At 40.5% G+C, this 16816-nt stretch overlaps 1 protein-coding gene across 1 annotated transcript in view; it reads right to left on the reverse strand.

The window, feature by feature from the left end:
- Positions 1 to 6042: 6042 nt before the first annotated feature.
- Positions 6043 to 16816, reverse strand: part of LOC144768499 (arf-GAP with SH3 domain, ANK repeat and PH domain-containing protein 1-like) — a 1182076-nt gene continuing 1171302 nt past the window's right edge. The window contains exons 28-29 of the mRNA XM_078652209.1: positions 11986 to 12108; positions 6043 to 8324 (exon numbers count right to left, since the gene is read on the reverse strand). Coding sequence (XP_078508335.1) covers positions 8250 to 8324; positions 11986 to 12108 — 198 coding nt within the window. The 3' untranslated portion in view covers positions 6043 to 8249. The remainder of the gene's footprint in view (positions 8325 to 11985; positions 12109 to 16816) is intronic.

The following is a 16816-nucleotide window of genomic DNA, read 5'->3' on the forward strand; positions in this document are numbered from 1 at the left end:
CCAATTTAATCCCTGGAGGGTTTTTATTTGTTAGCCTTGTTTCTGCCAAATGGATTAGAGCAATGGATTAGAGTGTTAACGCATGGTCGACCTGACATGTGAAGCCTGGCCTTTGCTCACCTTGGGCTACTGGCCATGAGTGGAAGACACACTGTGAGATTTGGTTCCAGGTACAGGTGTAAGTCCAGACTGTCTGCATCATCAGGAAAATGCTGTCTATGAATTGGTTCTGTGGAACACATCATTGCGACCGCTCAATAGAAGATGACGTTCCTTTAGATTTTATTGCCTTTCTCAACATTTCTGGTCTAGGCCTAATCGGATACACTCTCTACAAGTTACTTGCCAACATGTAGCGGGCTGCAGTACAGGTTGCCCCCTCTCTCCCATCCTTTGCTCTAAGACTGGGTCTGGTGGGTACAAGATGAAAGCAGTAAACATGGACAGTTGACAATGCAAAGAAATTCAACGGTTTCCGCTCACCGCTTGTTTTGGTGGCTTCTGGGCCCACTCCTTTTACAACTCTCTGTTGTAAAATTTCCGTTCCGAAAGAAGCCTCATCTGGTGCCTTCTCTGGGTAAGAGGCCAAAAAGCCTTCTTGCTGTGTAAAACGTTTAGTTTGTAACCAGCTTTTACTAGCTGTTTTCTGGTCAAGCTTGTACACATAAAATATATTTGAATAAGGCAGACAAAAATGCAATTACTTACTAACAACATTGGTTTGTGTGCATGCCACTACCTGTCAGATTCACAACACGATGTCTATGCCTCATCCACAGAGGGGACTTTGAACCGGACCATAAAGTGTCTGGGTGCCAGATTGTGCTCCGCCATCAAAGACAGCTCACTTCCTGACAACCTCGAATTTCTAAGCATGGATTTCCTCGCAGTTACACTTTCCTGGGAAAGCATCATGGGCACAAAGAGCTGGTCAGTGGAGGAGGTGGTGAGGGGGTCTGGGAGGGAAAAGAGTTGTGAGGTTATACTGATATTAAATCACAAGAATGCCTGTATTATTGTGTAGTAAATTTCCTTACACTCCACCTTTCCCAATTCATTTCCAACACCGATTGGGAAAAAGTATTTCACCATTTAAAATGACAGGAAATACAATAGGAGACAGAATAAACTCTATGGATTTCTGCAGAACAGGCAAGCCCAAAGGGTCTAAGCTATCATCGTTTGCTACATCAATAGTGAGCCAAACTTTCAGAGTTTTACAATGGACATATTATAAGCAACATTTGTCTCTGTTTCCAGGGTGTAAATCCTGTGAAGGAATACCAAATAGATGGCAACAAACATCAAGAAGCATGTGATGTCTCTGACCTAAAAGCCTTGGTCAGAATGCTTAGTTCACACAACCGTTTTATGAATGAGTGGCTTATACTTGTCTTAGGTGTGGTTTACTCATGAAAAGTCAGGAGGACCAGCTCTCTACTGCTAGATGACAAAGTTTATTAATAGAACCCTAAGTGTGTACACCCTTCCTATAAACAAATACAGATGGAACTTAAAATCCTAAACGTCGGCCAGAGCCAAACAGGGACTCACACTTTGTTTAGCAATGTTCATTGCATGAATCAAAATACTTTCCCCTCTCAGCTCTTAGAACGTTGCTTGAAATTTGGAGCATTTACATGGTTTGGGGTTAGCTTATTTTGACTTTTTTCATCTAGCAAGTATATAACATATTTCATTATAGAATATTTGAATCAGACTACAACATTTTCTAAAATCCACCACACATCAGTATATCAATCACATTTACGGGTTTTCAAAAGGCACAAATTTCTTCCCAAGAATCTAACCTCGGTAAGTTTAATGTAGCAGTAAAACCCGATTACTGATGCAGAAAGTGGTGGATTTGCCCACACTCACTGGAAATGTTATTTTCATAAAATTGGAATTTTTTACCAACAATACTCCATAGTTTTGACTATATAAACTTTGTTGAAGGTTTGGCTGTCTTCTTTCTGGTCTAGCACTAAAGAGTGCATGCCTACCACAGGCATCATACAATAATCTGTTTTATTTTTGGACTTCTGGTAGATGTCATGTTTAACATAGCCACTCTTAAAGCTCAGTGTCTAGTTTAACTAGCTTAAACTAGACACATTTAATTCCAGTAATGGGTCCACGTTGTAACTATACATAGTCTGAGAAAGAAAACACTCATCAGCAAGCTGCTGTGGCGCTGCAGAATGCAGAGGTTGCCAAATACCAAGGCTAACTAGTCTTGATCTTATCTCCTGCCTCTTTTACCCATCATCCTAACCTCTCTACCACTGTATTTCACTCGCACATGCTATTTTTCATCCTTACTTTCTCCCATTGTCACTATTTTCTCCATCTTTCTCTGCATCCTTCTTCCCCCTTTTCTGCCTTTCCCTCTCTTGGTCTGGGTCAAAGTTTGATGATGAAAAATAGTCCCGGTCTCCAATGGGCTCAACCTGCAACCATCGACTCAAATGAAGCATTCACCAAACATGATACAGTGCTTTCCTGAGATAACTCTCAATGTAACAAACCCTAAAACAGGGCAAATAAAGCGCAATGATTTAACACAGAAGAAATATTATAAAAGAATTCGCTTTTAGATTGGTGTTGTTGAATGCCTGGCACAGCCTAAACATAGAGGACTTCTTTAAATGTATTTTACTCATCACGATTCCTGGCCTTGGTCAACTGTAATACTGGGAAGAGACTGAGGTATGTTTATTGTTGCCCTGCATTTCACTGTCTAGTCGTGTTCATAGAGATGAGTAGATTTCGTCATTTAAACTCAGCTGTCCTGGACTAGCTGAGCTCTGGCCCAGTACGAACACTCCGACTGGAGAAAAGCTGTCCTTTAAACCCATATCTGTCGATTATGTAAACTGAATTTTAAAGCATTACTTTCATTTTTAATTTAGGAGTATTACATGTGTGGTAAATCCAGTTTTTCTTTACACAGCACACTTACCTCGTGGAAAGGGGGCAGTGGCTTAGCAAGGGGGGTCTGCGCCCGGCGGCACACATTTTGGTGGCGATGGCTCCCCTGCTTTCACCTGCCGTCTTGGGTCCGCAATTGCCAGCACACGCACCCCCCCATGCTCACCAATGCGAGGCGGCAATCAAACACCCACCCCCCCTTCTATGCGGCTGCAGTGGGGTGGCAAACGCAGGGACTGCAATAGGCAGCCAAAGGGCTAGCTACACCACCGGAGGAGGGCAGGGGGGTCTGTTTGAAACTGTTGGGCTAAGCACATGGTTATTACAGTTGGCCTAGCATGTCCTGGTTAGCTCACATGTTTAGGTAGGGTGAAGCAGACTCTATGGCTACACCAAAAGCAGGCTAAATTAGACTACTCTTACCTCGGCGGGTGGCCGCTGGATTTTACTCGCTACAAGGGAAATCCATTGCTAACCTCTGGTTTATCCCCCAATGAAGGTAAAAAACGGGTAGTTTTAGGACATAAGAAGTAAAACCTGAAAATTAACGACACACTGCGCACAATAATCATCGGCCTTTTGGTGACTGTTTTGGACAGATAGAAGATTATGTTGTACAACGAACTGAATAACAAAATGAGCAGTAGTGGGGCCACCACATACACAGAGGTCCCTCCACTCATTATATTGCCCTGTGACCCGCTTCACAAGTCTGAGCTCCTTTTAATAGTCTCTGGTAATACATGATAACAAACTGGGCATTTGTCATTGATATATATATATATATACACATCAGTCGCTTCTATGCGAGTCTACCTTGGCAGACAAATCTGCAAACCGGCCATCCTAGCTATTTCTGGACTTATACATTCCTCTTCCCAAAATCTTTCGGGAAATTTAAAAGACAGCGCTGCACCACCGCCTCAACAGCTTTTGGATAATGTATATACTCTCCAGTTCCCACAAAGAGTTATGGCCTCCAAAAATTAAAACAGTTACAATCCAGTTCTAATTTACCAAGACGAACGAGGCAAGGGGATACATTCGTAGCCCTGGTGTGGTGTATGATATCTTTACCCTGATATGTCCAGCTACCCTTAAAGTACCCCCACAATTCAATGAATCCTTGAAACATGTCGAAAATGAATTCAACCGGAGAAATCTTGGTTTCGATGTGGCCCAAAAGTCACTTCTTTCTGCTTTCCGGAAAACAACAGAGACCAGATTTCAGATTTGTTCGAAGTGGCTTTTGTCTTTGTTGGATCTTTGGGTTCTGCGAAGTACATTCAAAGTAACAACAGTAAAAACCGCATCAATAAATGCTTAACATCTGAACAGGCTCCAACCAAAAGAGAGAATAGAACTTATTGTGAAGAAGAAGTTGTGTGCTAAGGAGATTTGCATATTTAATTCTGCATCACAGATCTGCTCTGTCTAATATTGTAGAACATCAAGGCAATAGCACTTCTAAACACCTTCGGTAAGTCAACGTGTTGCTCTCTTGACTTCTCAAATTCATAGAGCATATTCAGTGTTCTGAACTCTCATTCGACCTATGGGTAGCAGCAGTCTTTAAAATAATTATATTCATGCCATCAACACTAAAAGTGATTACCAGTACTTCCTTGCAGACTGCACTGTACATTAGTAAGGGCCAAGTCCCTCTAGACTCTGTCTTTTTCCTGTTTTTCTTTTTTAAGTCTATTTTTTAATTGCACCAGTTGATACGTTTAATATGACTCAGTTTTATACAATTATGTCTGACACAAAGCAGCTGGTTAAACAAGAACCTACATCATTCAGCAGTGTGAAAACAACAAATATTTGGCAGGCATTGACTGTTGGTTTTCACAGCAGAATAAACAGAGATTAAATGCCTCGGAGATACATGGGGTGGAAACAGGAGCCAAGACAGGACTTAAAGACATACTGCCAGCAACATTCCTAGGGCCATGTGAGACTCCAATACCACAAATGAGAAATGAAGACTTGGGCATGCCTGAATCTAACTCAAACATATAAATATCCATCCATATAGTAACAATTTTGTATTCAAGAGTCCATCTTGTCCTCCCAACAATATACTTACATGATCTAAAGACAATGAACACCTGCGGCTTATACTGAGCAGTGCAAATAAGCTCATCCTCCAGGACTCGCAACAGATAACCTACCAAAGTGGGGTGCTCTTATGGCTACTAATGAGGCTCCATGACAAAATTGGGTAGTGGCTCCTGTTGCAACCATTTCTTAATTCAAATCATGATCCGAGTCCCAATCACAACCACAGCGGGAAAAAAACAGAGCAAATTTCCTTGGAGCGAATGTTTTTAACCACGTCAGTAAACAACTTCTGCGATTCATTATACATGCGAGATCGGCACTTAACAGCCTTGTTTGTTGATGAATGTGTAAGTGGATAAAGCCTTGAGTTCTAAGGAAGAATTGCTTATATAATTGCCTGGTAAGTATGCTAGATACTAAGCACTTTGACTGCTTTCAAAACATGTGAAGTTAATGAGACATCTACTATAATTTTTGGTGGTAGCAGTTTATTGGCCCCTTTGCTGAATTTCTGCTTTCTTATATAAGTTGGGGATGTACTTGGATTAAAGTTATTTTGGTCTAAAATGTTTCAGATTCTGAAGGGTGTAGTTAACACATGAGCCCAGATCCCTGAAAAGTCCTTTGAAGTTTGTTCTCACTTCCTGTATCCAATCTGACAGATAAAGCAAGGTGAACTCTTCATCTATTTTGTCCTTAAACCAGACTATTTTATTTATTTATTTTATTTATTTATTTATTTATTTATTACATTTGTATTGCGCACAGCTACCCGTAATGGGTTTCCCGGCGCTAGGGACAGACTCAAGGAGAAAACAAGCCATTGCTAGAGAAAAAAACAGAACAAGCTAGAACAGAAAAGTTTTCAGTTTTTTACGAAAAACCAAAAGGTTGGTTTCTGTTTTTAACGCCAGCGGGAGAGCATTCCACATCTTTGGTCCCACTATCTCTGATTGAAACAATCCCTGTGTCTTGTTTACCTTATTACCTTACAATTCAGCCTGGATGCGGCACACAAACAATATATCTTGTAGCCCTGACCATGAAATGAAATTTGGGGTTGCTGCCAGAACTTCATCAAACCCCTTGGCAGCCTGCTGAACGCCAACACTCAAATGCATATACGCTGCTTGAAAAGCTTAAATTGACTAGGAATACATATAAATCTCTAGTTGTTTACATAGTGCTGTTTGCAATCATTCCCAATTTTGATATATATGAAAGCTGAGGCACACGGAGATGAAGTGATTTCTCAGAATAAAATAATGTTTTCAAAAGGGGGCATGTGGTAAGACCTCCAATATCTTGGAACCTCCCAAAAAAGTGAAATCCTAGGCCTTTAACAACATAATTATACTGTATTCCTGAGGACCGATTCTGCTTTTGAAGATATGCAGACACATTCTATAAAGTTCTGGTTTCAATTCTAAGTGTAAATATATCTCCCAAATGATTGAGAATAACAGGGACAACACACCTGACTGCTTAACACCCTTCTGAAGCAGTTTAAGCATAAGTGCTTTGGCTCAAGAATCACATCTTCTCAAGAGAAATGGGTTAAGTGCCACATCATCTTCTGTACACAAATCCAAGACACTAGACTGAGGATAACAACACTTTCTGATATTGAATAGTGCCTTGCTAGAACCCGAAATAGAGTGAAATACATGAAGTCTAGAAGCTCTTTTCCTGATCAATTGCAGTAGCAAAATGGATGTCATTATTACTGGAGTTGACATAGCAGCAATTATAAACGTTCTTTTCTATATAACACGCTACCCTTGGGACCAAAAGAAAGTGTTGCCCCACTACTCAAACATACATCTAAAATAAACCTGGACAATCCAGATTTAGAATAATGCATGCCACTAAGACATTCAGTAGCAGAGAGTATTGATGAAAGATTACAGAACTGGATGGTTTTGATCCTTCCTTGTTGGACAAACCCAACAAGTAAAGGCTTTATGTTCCTAGTAAATAGAATGAACAGTGATGCTCCACAGAGAGCAGCACTCTATCCCTTTTACTAATATATACACATGTCCATTAGATGAGGCCATCAAACACTTTGTTCTAAAAATCTATAGATACATTGATTATACTAGCTGGCAGTTTGTTAGAAAGGAGACGAGGGAAGCCAGACTGTATGGTCTCTCTGACTGTCTTTGATTTTGCCAATGAAAATCTGAGAGGGCTATATGAAGCAAACCTGATTTGCCTTAGACCTTAAACTTGAAGACACGCGTGTTCTTCTCTGCGGTTAACACTCTCTATATAATCTTAAGTATCCTTGAAGAAAAGTCAAATCCTAGGTTACAAAGCGGACAGATCGATACATAGTCTTAAACCCCGCGATCATATCTAATCACACTCAAACCTTGTCATTGTATTTGAAATAGAACACTGACCCACTACGAGGTACTCTGAACTATGCATTCAGGTATATGGTGAAAGGGCACTCTTTATCTACAGAGAACTGTTCGAAAATATAATCCAGCCCTAGTAATGAGGTCAGCTAAAGCAAGTTTGATGATTGTCTAAAGATTCAAAAATAAACACGGTCCTGTTGGCCGGATGCCTGCTGGTCCCAATCCAGTGGACACACCCCGCATTAAGAGAAAGCATGAAGAGAAACAGAACCACTGTATGAAAGCCAAAAGCCTCTTTCATGTTCCATTAGGAATCAAGACTACTCCCTCTTCCTTTCTAACCTCCTTTCCCAGCATGCGCTTTGAAGCAGCGTTATGGCATCATCAGTGCGATACAGACTGACGATACAGACCGGTCACAACACTGTCAATCAAAGCAGTGCAATGCTAGGCTTAAATGACTAAACGTGATGCTACATAGAAAACAGCAAAGGAAATAGTGCCCTGTTATCGGCAGTCAAGTAAACTAAAGAAACACTTTCAAAGAGACCATCTGGTTATGGTAAAAGATTAGGAATGATGATATAGAGATACGTGGAGATGGTTATATCTTGATTTACTCCACATCAAGTGCAATAGACCATGGTCCAGGAGCTGGCATCAAGGCTTTGTAAATTCAGTATCAGCATTTCTCTTTCAGAATAGCGAATGTTTAAAGTGTGTTGAATCTGTGAAGAGATACGACAGCGCCCAGAAGTTAATTGCGTTGCAAATTTCCCGCCAGTGCATAAATGAGCTAACAGCACAGGTAATGCAGCTCAGCCATTTTTTAAATGTATTTTCAGATGCTTGAAAGCGATTTTCCTGTGAAGTTCCAGTCTTTTATTCAGTCAGAATGTGAACAAATGACGCAGGGAAGACTCCTCTTCTATTTAAGTGTCCCTCAACATAGCCATTCTGAAAAATACAAAGAAAGAAAAAAAGTATATGAACTTCATTGGTTAGATTTACTCAGCAACAGTAGAACATTCTGACTTTGCAGAGATGGAAATTTACAAGCAACACTTGCAAACATAGAACATGCTTTTTACATAGGACAATGCTGAGATGTTTTAGAGAGGCCATCATTACTCCCTTCGACCTGAATGAAGGAAGGGTCAATGTGAATTAGGGCAGAGTATAAGTAAGATGACAGATATTATTGCATGAGGTCAATAGTTATTTTATTCTCTGGTCCCCTACTTCAAAAAGAGTTCTAAGCAGTAAACAGACAGCCAGACAGCAGACGTGACACACAGTGTGGATCCCTCAAACAGATTTCTGAAGATTGTCTGATCATACCGAAAGCCTCCTTGAAAAACGGTGCGCAGGAGCCCATTGGGCAGCTTTGCAAGTTTCATCAGCGGCTATGTAAATTTAGAAAGCACCTGCGGCTTTCTTAGCTCTGACAGAGTAGAAGGAAGGACTACTGTAGGCTGATGCACTTTGAAAGTCACCATGCACTTGATGTACCACAGATGTTTGTGTAGGTAACACATTGGTAAGGTGCATTCCTGGAGTACACCCTATCTGATAATAATAAAAAAGGACCATTTCAAGCACAATTGCCGCTATTCTATCTTGTCTAAAAGTTGGCCTCTTTGTAAACAAATCACTGCAGCAACAGATAATCTGACAAGAAGTCAATGAGCTGAACATGATCATCTCAAAGACTGTGGGATTCCCATCCTGCTGCACGCATTCAAAATATTCGCTCAAACTCAACCCCATCCATCCGAATGGGAAAAGGGTACGGTCTTGCACATGCACAAGAAAGGAGATGCAATCCTACAGATGCCTTCAAGCTACTCAGGCACTTCAATCTAACTCTCATCTGTAGAAGTCTTCTGTTGGCAACCATGGACTGGAGAAAAAGATTTAAATGTGCCCAATTCAAGGAGGCATTAGAAAAGACTCACCAGCAGTTGGCATGTTCCTTGTGCTTAGTCACTTGGCTATAAAATACTTCCTTATTAACAAAATATCTCTTTACCCATGCCCTCTTGGACAACAGTAAGATCTTTCATACAGTAGACAGGGAGAACTTATGGCAAAGGTGCTGAAGATCCCAACGCATAAAACGTTTCCAAGAGAGCAATGGCCAGAAATATTGGCATTTATGTATAGTTTGAGAGGATGCCTTCTTTATCAACACACCAATATTTGCAAAACAGAAGACTAGTACTCCTGGCACACGTAAACAATCTTTCTGTCAATAAGATCTTGACAGCGTGCTTAAAAGTCACTCCAACTTATTGTCCATGCTGGGACAACCCCATTTACTCACCCGCACATTTCTGTGTATAAATGTAATAAAACCATCTGAAATTGAATAATCGGTTTTACCATAAAGGAGCTGGGTATCTCCTGAAAAATGAAACATCATCTGGATCTTAAAGGAGGTGGAAGGGCACACAGTAGACTTCTTCCCGGAAAAGGCGATAGTATACAGAATAAGGGAAGATATTAACTACCACAAATGTCCCAAATATGTTTTGGAACACTTTGCCTAGACAATGAAAATCATTTAGAAAAAGCCAAGGAACAGCAGACCCCCACGAGGAACCTAATTCAGAAATGTTGTAGCAGGAGCAAAGGTTTTTATAGTGATATTTGTTATTACAAAATTCAGATGAACCACTTCTTCTAAGTACTCCCTAAAGAAGACAATAAGAAATGTTTTTTTTCGCATACTCATTTACATCTCATATTTCCCATTCATCTTCACTCCTGTCATCCAACACTCTTTCCTGGCACATTTTTAAGGCCAGTGTGTATAATACTTATTCTTTGGCAGCTCTCTTTTCAAGACAGATGTCAATGGTGGTGAAGGCGCTTTGAGAATAAAACACTTTGCTAGAGCAGGAAGGATCTCATGAGTGTACAGTACCATTGTTCAAATGACTTATTTCAGAGGTGGTTGCTAAATGTCAGTGCAGGGTGGGTTAAGTACCCCCGTGTGAGCATAGGATTCTATAGTACTAATATAATATGTGTTGGTTGTTTATATTCCATATGCTTTATGTAACTGCTTTCCAACCCACATGCAGACTGTCCATTAAATGATTCACTACTTTCATTTCACAATTTATGTATTTGATTTACACATGGTGAACATAGCTACAGAGTAACTGGGCACTGTACAAGAGAGGGAGATAGAGAGAAAAGGTTTTATGAGTGTGTGCGAGATAGTGTGGATTTGGTAACTGGAGGAGTGAGAAACGCTGTGACTCGAACAGAGGAGAATGGCAGTGTAAAAGAGGAAAGGAGGGTGAAGAAAATCCTCTTTGGGATGGATTACGTAACCTGGAGGTTACACTACTAATGTTCCTACTAAGGTTGCTACTTTTTCAGATTTGAGTGGACATTTGTAGGTCTGGCTTGGAGTTAGCATTAGCTGTGGTCAGCCATCTCATGTAAAAAAACATCACATGAATGGTTGCATACATAGAGGGGCTTTGGGTTAACCATAGTCATCCAATGGGGTAAGGACATTTATGAGGTTATGTTAAAATGACAACATAAAGATAGGATACAGGCAGAGGGAATTTTAATGGTGCCACAATCCACCAAACTAACATCACTATCTCTCAGGATGGATCTTCCACTTTCTCATCTGTCACTGCATTGTGGGTCTTGCATAATTTCACTGTTCATTTGTTCTATTGGTTTGTGTTCTCAATAGCTCCAATTTACATGTCCCAATGATTTGTAGATGAGAATACATTTTGTGTCAACACCTGACTGGTATTGAACTCTCTCTGGGGCTCATCAGAGGAGAGTTGCAGTGTCCGTTTTTAAGTGGTCACATGTTCACACAGCATCATGCACCAGTATCCGGTCAGTCTGTGTTGCAAGGGAGCATCTTTGAAAGTGCATCACTAGGCCCTTAAGGTAGCCAAACAAACCAACATCAATCTCTCCCAGACACGATCCTTGGCTTTAATAGCCCTTTACTAAGCATTATGATGGTGTGTTATTTTTGGGTCAATTATCTCAAGATACCATCATCTAAACTAGAAAATACGGTAGCATTGGAAACAATAACATCTGGATTGGTACCGGTAAAGGCTGGGGCTAGAATGAGGATAGCTCTAAACAGTACTTATTACAACTAGAGTAAAATGAGGTAATGGCAAAGGATAATGTTAAAGGGGATACTGTGGTGGTTCCCCATATAAATTCTTTAAACAATGGAAATTCCAAGATTAAACTCAACATTCATGAGAGAAATGATCATAGATTTATGCAAAAAAAAAAAAAGAATAGAAATCTAACATTATTCACTCCAAGATTAATCTTGAATTGATGAATAGCTCCATTATTCACTCCAAGATTAATCTCGAATTGATTAATAACTCCAGAAATAACACATAAAACCATGCCACAACCTGTAACCCAGACTACAGGTGTCTTGCTAACATGGTTTAGATATTTGAAGACTCCTTTGATGATTAGGCTTTTTTTTATCTAACATATAACTCACTATACAAAAACAGCATTCCTGGTAGGGCATTGTTATGCTTAGGTTACAAATGTGAAGAGGTGATAAAGATATGCTGAAGCAGCCAATACTTACCCACCAGTTCTGATCCTCTTCATCAGTCACCACCAGGATTTCTCCTGCAGAGAAAGTGAGCTCATCCTCACGATCCGCTCGACACTCATATATAGCTTTCACTCGACGCAGCTTGGGCTTACTCTACAACGAGAGACATTGAGACAGCCATCAGATTTCCAAAATATAGTGTGAAATGAAAACATGTTTTTCTGGGCTAATTCTTCTCACAAATGACTATTATTAATCTGATACTGTACTTCATAGAAGCATCCAATACACTTTTGTTGCTCCATTTCATTCAGGTAATTGCATGATAAATTTTTGTTTTTCCACAGAAAATAGGTCCGCAGTCATCACCTTCCATAATGTTGTAAGACGGTGTACACAGCATGGGATAACGAGAAATGATACGTGGGGAGAGAAAATGCTCCAGAAAGGAAACGATGGGTGGAGAAAAATGTAACCCTACATCAGCGCCTCGCAATGTTAAAATTCCAAGTGCCTTTTGAAGTATTGAACAACCTTCAGAGAGTTTTGGACCCCATGATTTACCTCAAACTATACTCTTCTATTTCTCCACTCCTCTTACCCTGTTTTTACATGTACCTTGCTTGTTCTAGAAAGAGGTTGTTATGTTGCAGGAGCACACGGCTAAGACCCATAGCCCTTATTCAAACCTCACTTGCACGTGTGGAGTATTTGGGGTGTTTGGTACCTAGATCGACACAGGTTCAAACTGCATCCTCTCTCTATACTCTCTGAACACCACTTTTTTCGGAAAGCCACTTCTATGCACACTGGCCTGGCTTTGTGCATAGAGAGAGAAAGAGGTTATGGAGGCAGCCCTCTAGTCTCTTTTGTGGACTGATGTTGTTCAAAATACGCGGAAGTCTTGCAAGGGTTTTATTATTGTTTCTGCAGCTTCACACACTAGTCTGTGATCTTGTTAAGTGGCAACATCACTTTAGACCCCAAGGAAGGTATCACGTGAAGCCAGTATGAATCCAAACCTGTGACCTATCCCTCCCCACACAGAGGCACACACTAGAATAATCTGAACTGAAATGAAAATACAGGTTGCAAATGGCACCGATTCACATCCTGACTATTTTCTGCCAATATAGTTGTCTTAATGTTCTCAAAATATGATGCATACATTTAAATTGATAGGATTAAAAAACTGACTACTGCATAAAAAGTAAGGTATCTAAATATATGATGGTTACAAAAATGCACACTTAAAATACATTATACAGCACAAGTGTTCAAAATGGGTTTAAAAGAAATTATATTCAATAGTATAGATGGACTGAATTACTGTTTTCCCAGTAGGTGTGAACTAAAGTGCAGTTACCATAATCAAATCTATATTATGAGAATATGTTTTGATTCCAGCAATGTAATTTACTCCTTTATAATTAGATGCATGCATTTATCAAAACTAACACTACAGGTTACTTTGAGATACAGGTTTGAAATAAACCTGAATTGAAGTTTACTTACAGATTTCTCCATTTTCTCCACACGAAGAAACGGCTCAGGCTCTAATTTAACTGAATTTTAGAACATTGAAATCACCATAAGTCTACCATTCTGTCTTCAATATGTTTTACCTTTTAGTCACGTGTTCACACGTTTGTTGATTTAAAGTACTGATCTATTCCCCATGTAACACAATCTACAAAAACACTGAAGTAAATTAAAATATAGGGCTTGTTGCACATTTGCCAATGTTTTACTAATTGAGTGAATACTGTTCACGAGTATTTCTTTTTTCAGCAAAATACATTCTTTGAATTTATAAATTGGAACAGGTTGCCCAGGATTTCATAATCCTTTTTCATCTCTGGTATTTAGAAAATGGCTGAAGATTAGGTTGCGACAAGTAGGTATAAATGTGATACTTCCATAATATAAACCTCGCCAAAAGGAGCTGCACAGGAGCAAATACAAGCATAATGGCATAACGCTGGTTTGTGGGTTCTTAATGCATTGTGATGTAGTGTTCTTTAAAGAAGTACGTCTTCAACTCTTTCATAAATTAGAGCAGTGTTGGGGAGGTCCTGATGGGTACACGGATGTTGCTCCAGGCCCTGGGTGCAGAGATGGAAAAGGCCTGCTGCCTTGATTTTTCTTTTTTTACAATTTTTATTCTATTGTCTGATGGTGTTTTGGCTACGGTGTGTCAAGAACCATCAGAGATAGTGAGCTTGTCAGCGCGATCAGCAGGGATGTTAGTAATGTTGGCTTTGTCAATAGTGGCGCTGCCCTTCAGGTAGAGAAAGCTGACTGCCCTGATCAATTGATGATCTCAAGGACCCAAAGAATACCCGATGTAGCTGGAAAGCATGGTGCTCTGCCACTACCATTAATTATTTACTTTCAAGATTCTTGACTGAAGAAAGAATACTAAGCAAAGCCAGGTTCAGGAAGAAAATGTAGTGGGCCACAGGATAATAATTTTCTATCTTCCGGGATTACTCCTACCATACAGCAAAACTATTAATAGATAAGAGCTTCTGTATGAAATTGGATCATTAATTGAATTGGGGGGGCTAGAACCGACTTCTAATAATAATCACAATCCTTGTTAGGGTGAACCACTTAAGTCACTAAAAACACCTGTGCTTAACCCTCTGGTAGCTTGGCACAAAGGAGTCAGGCTTAACTTAGAGGAAATAGAAAATATTTTAATAAATTAAATGACACGAAAACAACAAATATCCAGTAAGTAGAACCAGAGATATGAATTTTTGAAGTCTGAATTCAAAATAGCGCCAAAAATAACATAGTGCCAACCTCGAGTATCTTGGTGCGCTAGACAGGCTCAAAGTCAACAGTTAAGGCTGACCACAATGGATCGCTGGTCGGATACAGGGACCAGGTTCGTCCTGGTGGAAAGTTTATCATTTGACTTAGAAACTCTTATGAAGAAAAAATGGTTGTTGACGAGTTGCCGGTGGGTGAAGCTGCAAGCTGGATCTGAAGCAGGGCTCAAAGACAGTGGGCTGCTAAAGAGCGGGGCTTCGTTGACATTGTTAGCGAAGTCTGGAAAGCACTGAGCAAGCGAAGTCCGGGCCGAGGAAGGCCTCAGCGCTGATCAAATATTGCTTGCCGTCACTCCCTATGATGCCCTCTACATTCAGACTTACAAACGTTTCTGAAAGTCTGATTTCCTTCACTGGGGCAAACTATCAAGTTGAGGACGACCAGAGATTTGACATCATTGACTGCGGTTTCAATGCCACCCCCTGTCACTGTTGGTTCTCTAAACAAAAAGTTGGCAAAACGTTTTTGACTACCATTTTTTGCAGTTTGGGTAGAAGAAGAATAGTCTTTAACACCTGTCACGGGTCTAAGAACTGGGGGAATCACTTAGGGGCTAGGACTCCCTCTAACAGAGACCAGCCACAGGGTCCACGGCTAGTCAAGTTAGAACTGGTCAGCTGGGCAGTTGCAGGGAAAGAGGCCTCTGGAAGTGTAGTGTACTTCCTATTATCCCAATAGGCTCTGCGCATTGGAATAATATCTTCAATAGTATAGACCTAGGGCAGAGGTTAACTAGGTCTTCTACCGACGATATTAGACTTAAAGTTTGTGTTTGCCAGCTAGCTCAGAGTTCACTAGAAACTTTCTCGAATAGGCAAGGAGGATTTTAACCTCCCTGGATAGACAAGAAGGGATTTAGTTTCTGACAACCATAGAACATGACAACTTTGCTCTCCCCTAATCAAGAGTGTATCTCTAGAGTCGTGTGAAAACAAAAGACAACTTATTTTACTCAGTCAGTTCAGTGCATTCTTAGTTTCACCAGATTGTAGAAAAAAGGAAGAGACGGGCGTGTTCAATAAGATGTTATTTATTGATCAGTCTCTTTTCTCATACAAGAGAAATGAATCGCTATTATTGCAATACTTGTAGTTAAGTAAAGTGCATACAGTAAAGACAGAATTATGAAATAATACTGTAAAAGCATGTATATGGTTTCTTAGCAATATGATACTTAAAATGGATAAAATAGATACATACATATATACATTTGACTAATCGTACTCAACTGGTGCTTCTAACCACGCCTACCCCAGTGTACTTGACCTAAGCCTAATACGTGGGCGGGAGTAGATAAGTAGCAGTTTAAGTTAAGTTTGTTTTGCCAATGGACTGACTCGAGAAATCTCTGCAAGGGGTTATTCAGTTCTGTACCTGAGATCTAGAATGGTGGAGGGCTGGTATCTCTTATCCCAGGTCTTGATATTCCAGCTGCCTGCGAGGGCTGCTTGGAAGCGCCGGAGCTGGATTTCTCAGCAGGAGAAAGGCAGCGTCTCCTTCTCAGCGCGTCAGGAAGGAGGGGCAGCGCCTGTGGGCTTCGCTCTCTGCTGGGCTCCTCGGCACGTCTCGCTGCTCCAATCTCGTCACCACCGCATGTGTTTGCTTAAGGCAATGTCGGTAATATTTATACCTGAAAGGTGCCGAGATTGACGTAAGGATGGACATATATACGTCAATAAGGATGTCATATGAACGGGTTCGTTCGCACATTCTTTTTCTGAAGTTCTCGGTGAAATCAAAACAATGGCTATGGGAATTTCCCAGGTCGCTGTAGGTTTGATTTGTTTTGAGAACTCCGTATGCCTTATCAGGGGCTGGAGGAATATCGCTTGTCTAATTAGATGGCATGCATTATGACCTAATCAGATAACGCGCTTCTGTGCCGTGGTGTGGCTTAATCAGATAACGTTTTTTGCACCGTTGGATGGCTGCTAGTTAATTATTAACCAAACCAGGGTCAGGAATAGGGGAATCGATACAGTACCTATAGGAATACATCACACCCACTCCACGTAGACTA

This window comes from Lissotriton helveticus, chromosome 7 (assembly GCF_964261635.1).
Source record: "Lissotriton helveticus chromosome 7, aLisHel1.1, whole genome shotgun sequence".
In the NCBI taxonomy this organism is placed as follows: Eukaryota; Metazoa; Chordata; class Amphibia; order Caudata; family Salamandridae; genus Lissotriton; species Lissotriton helveticus.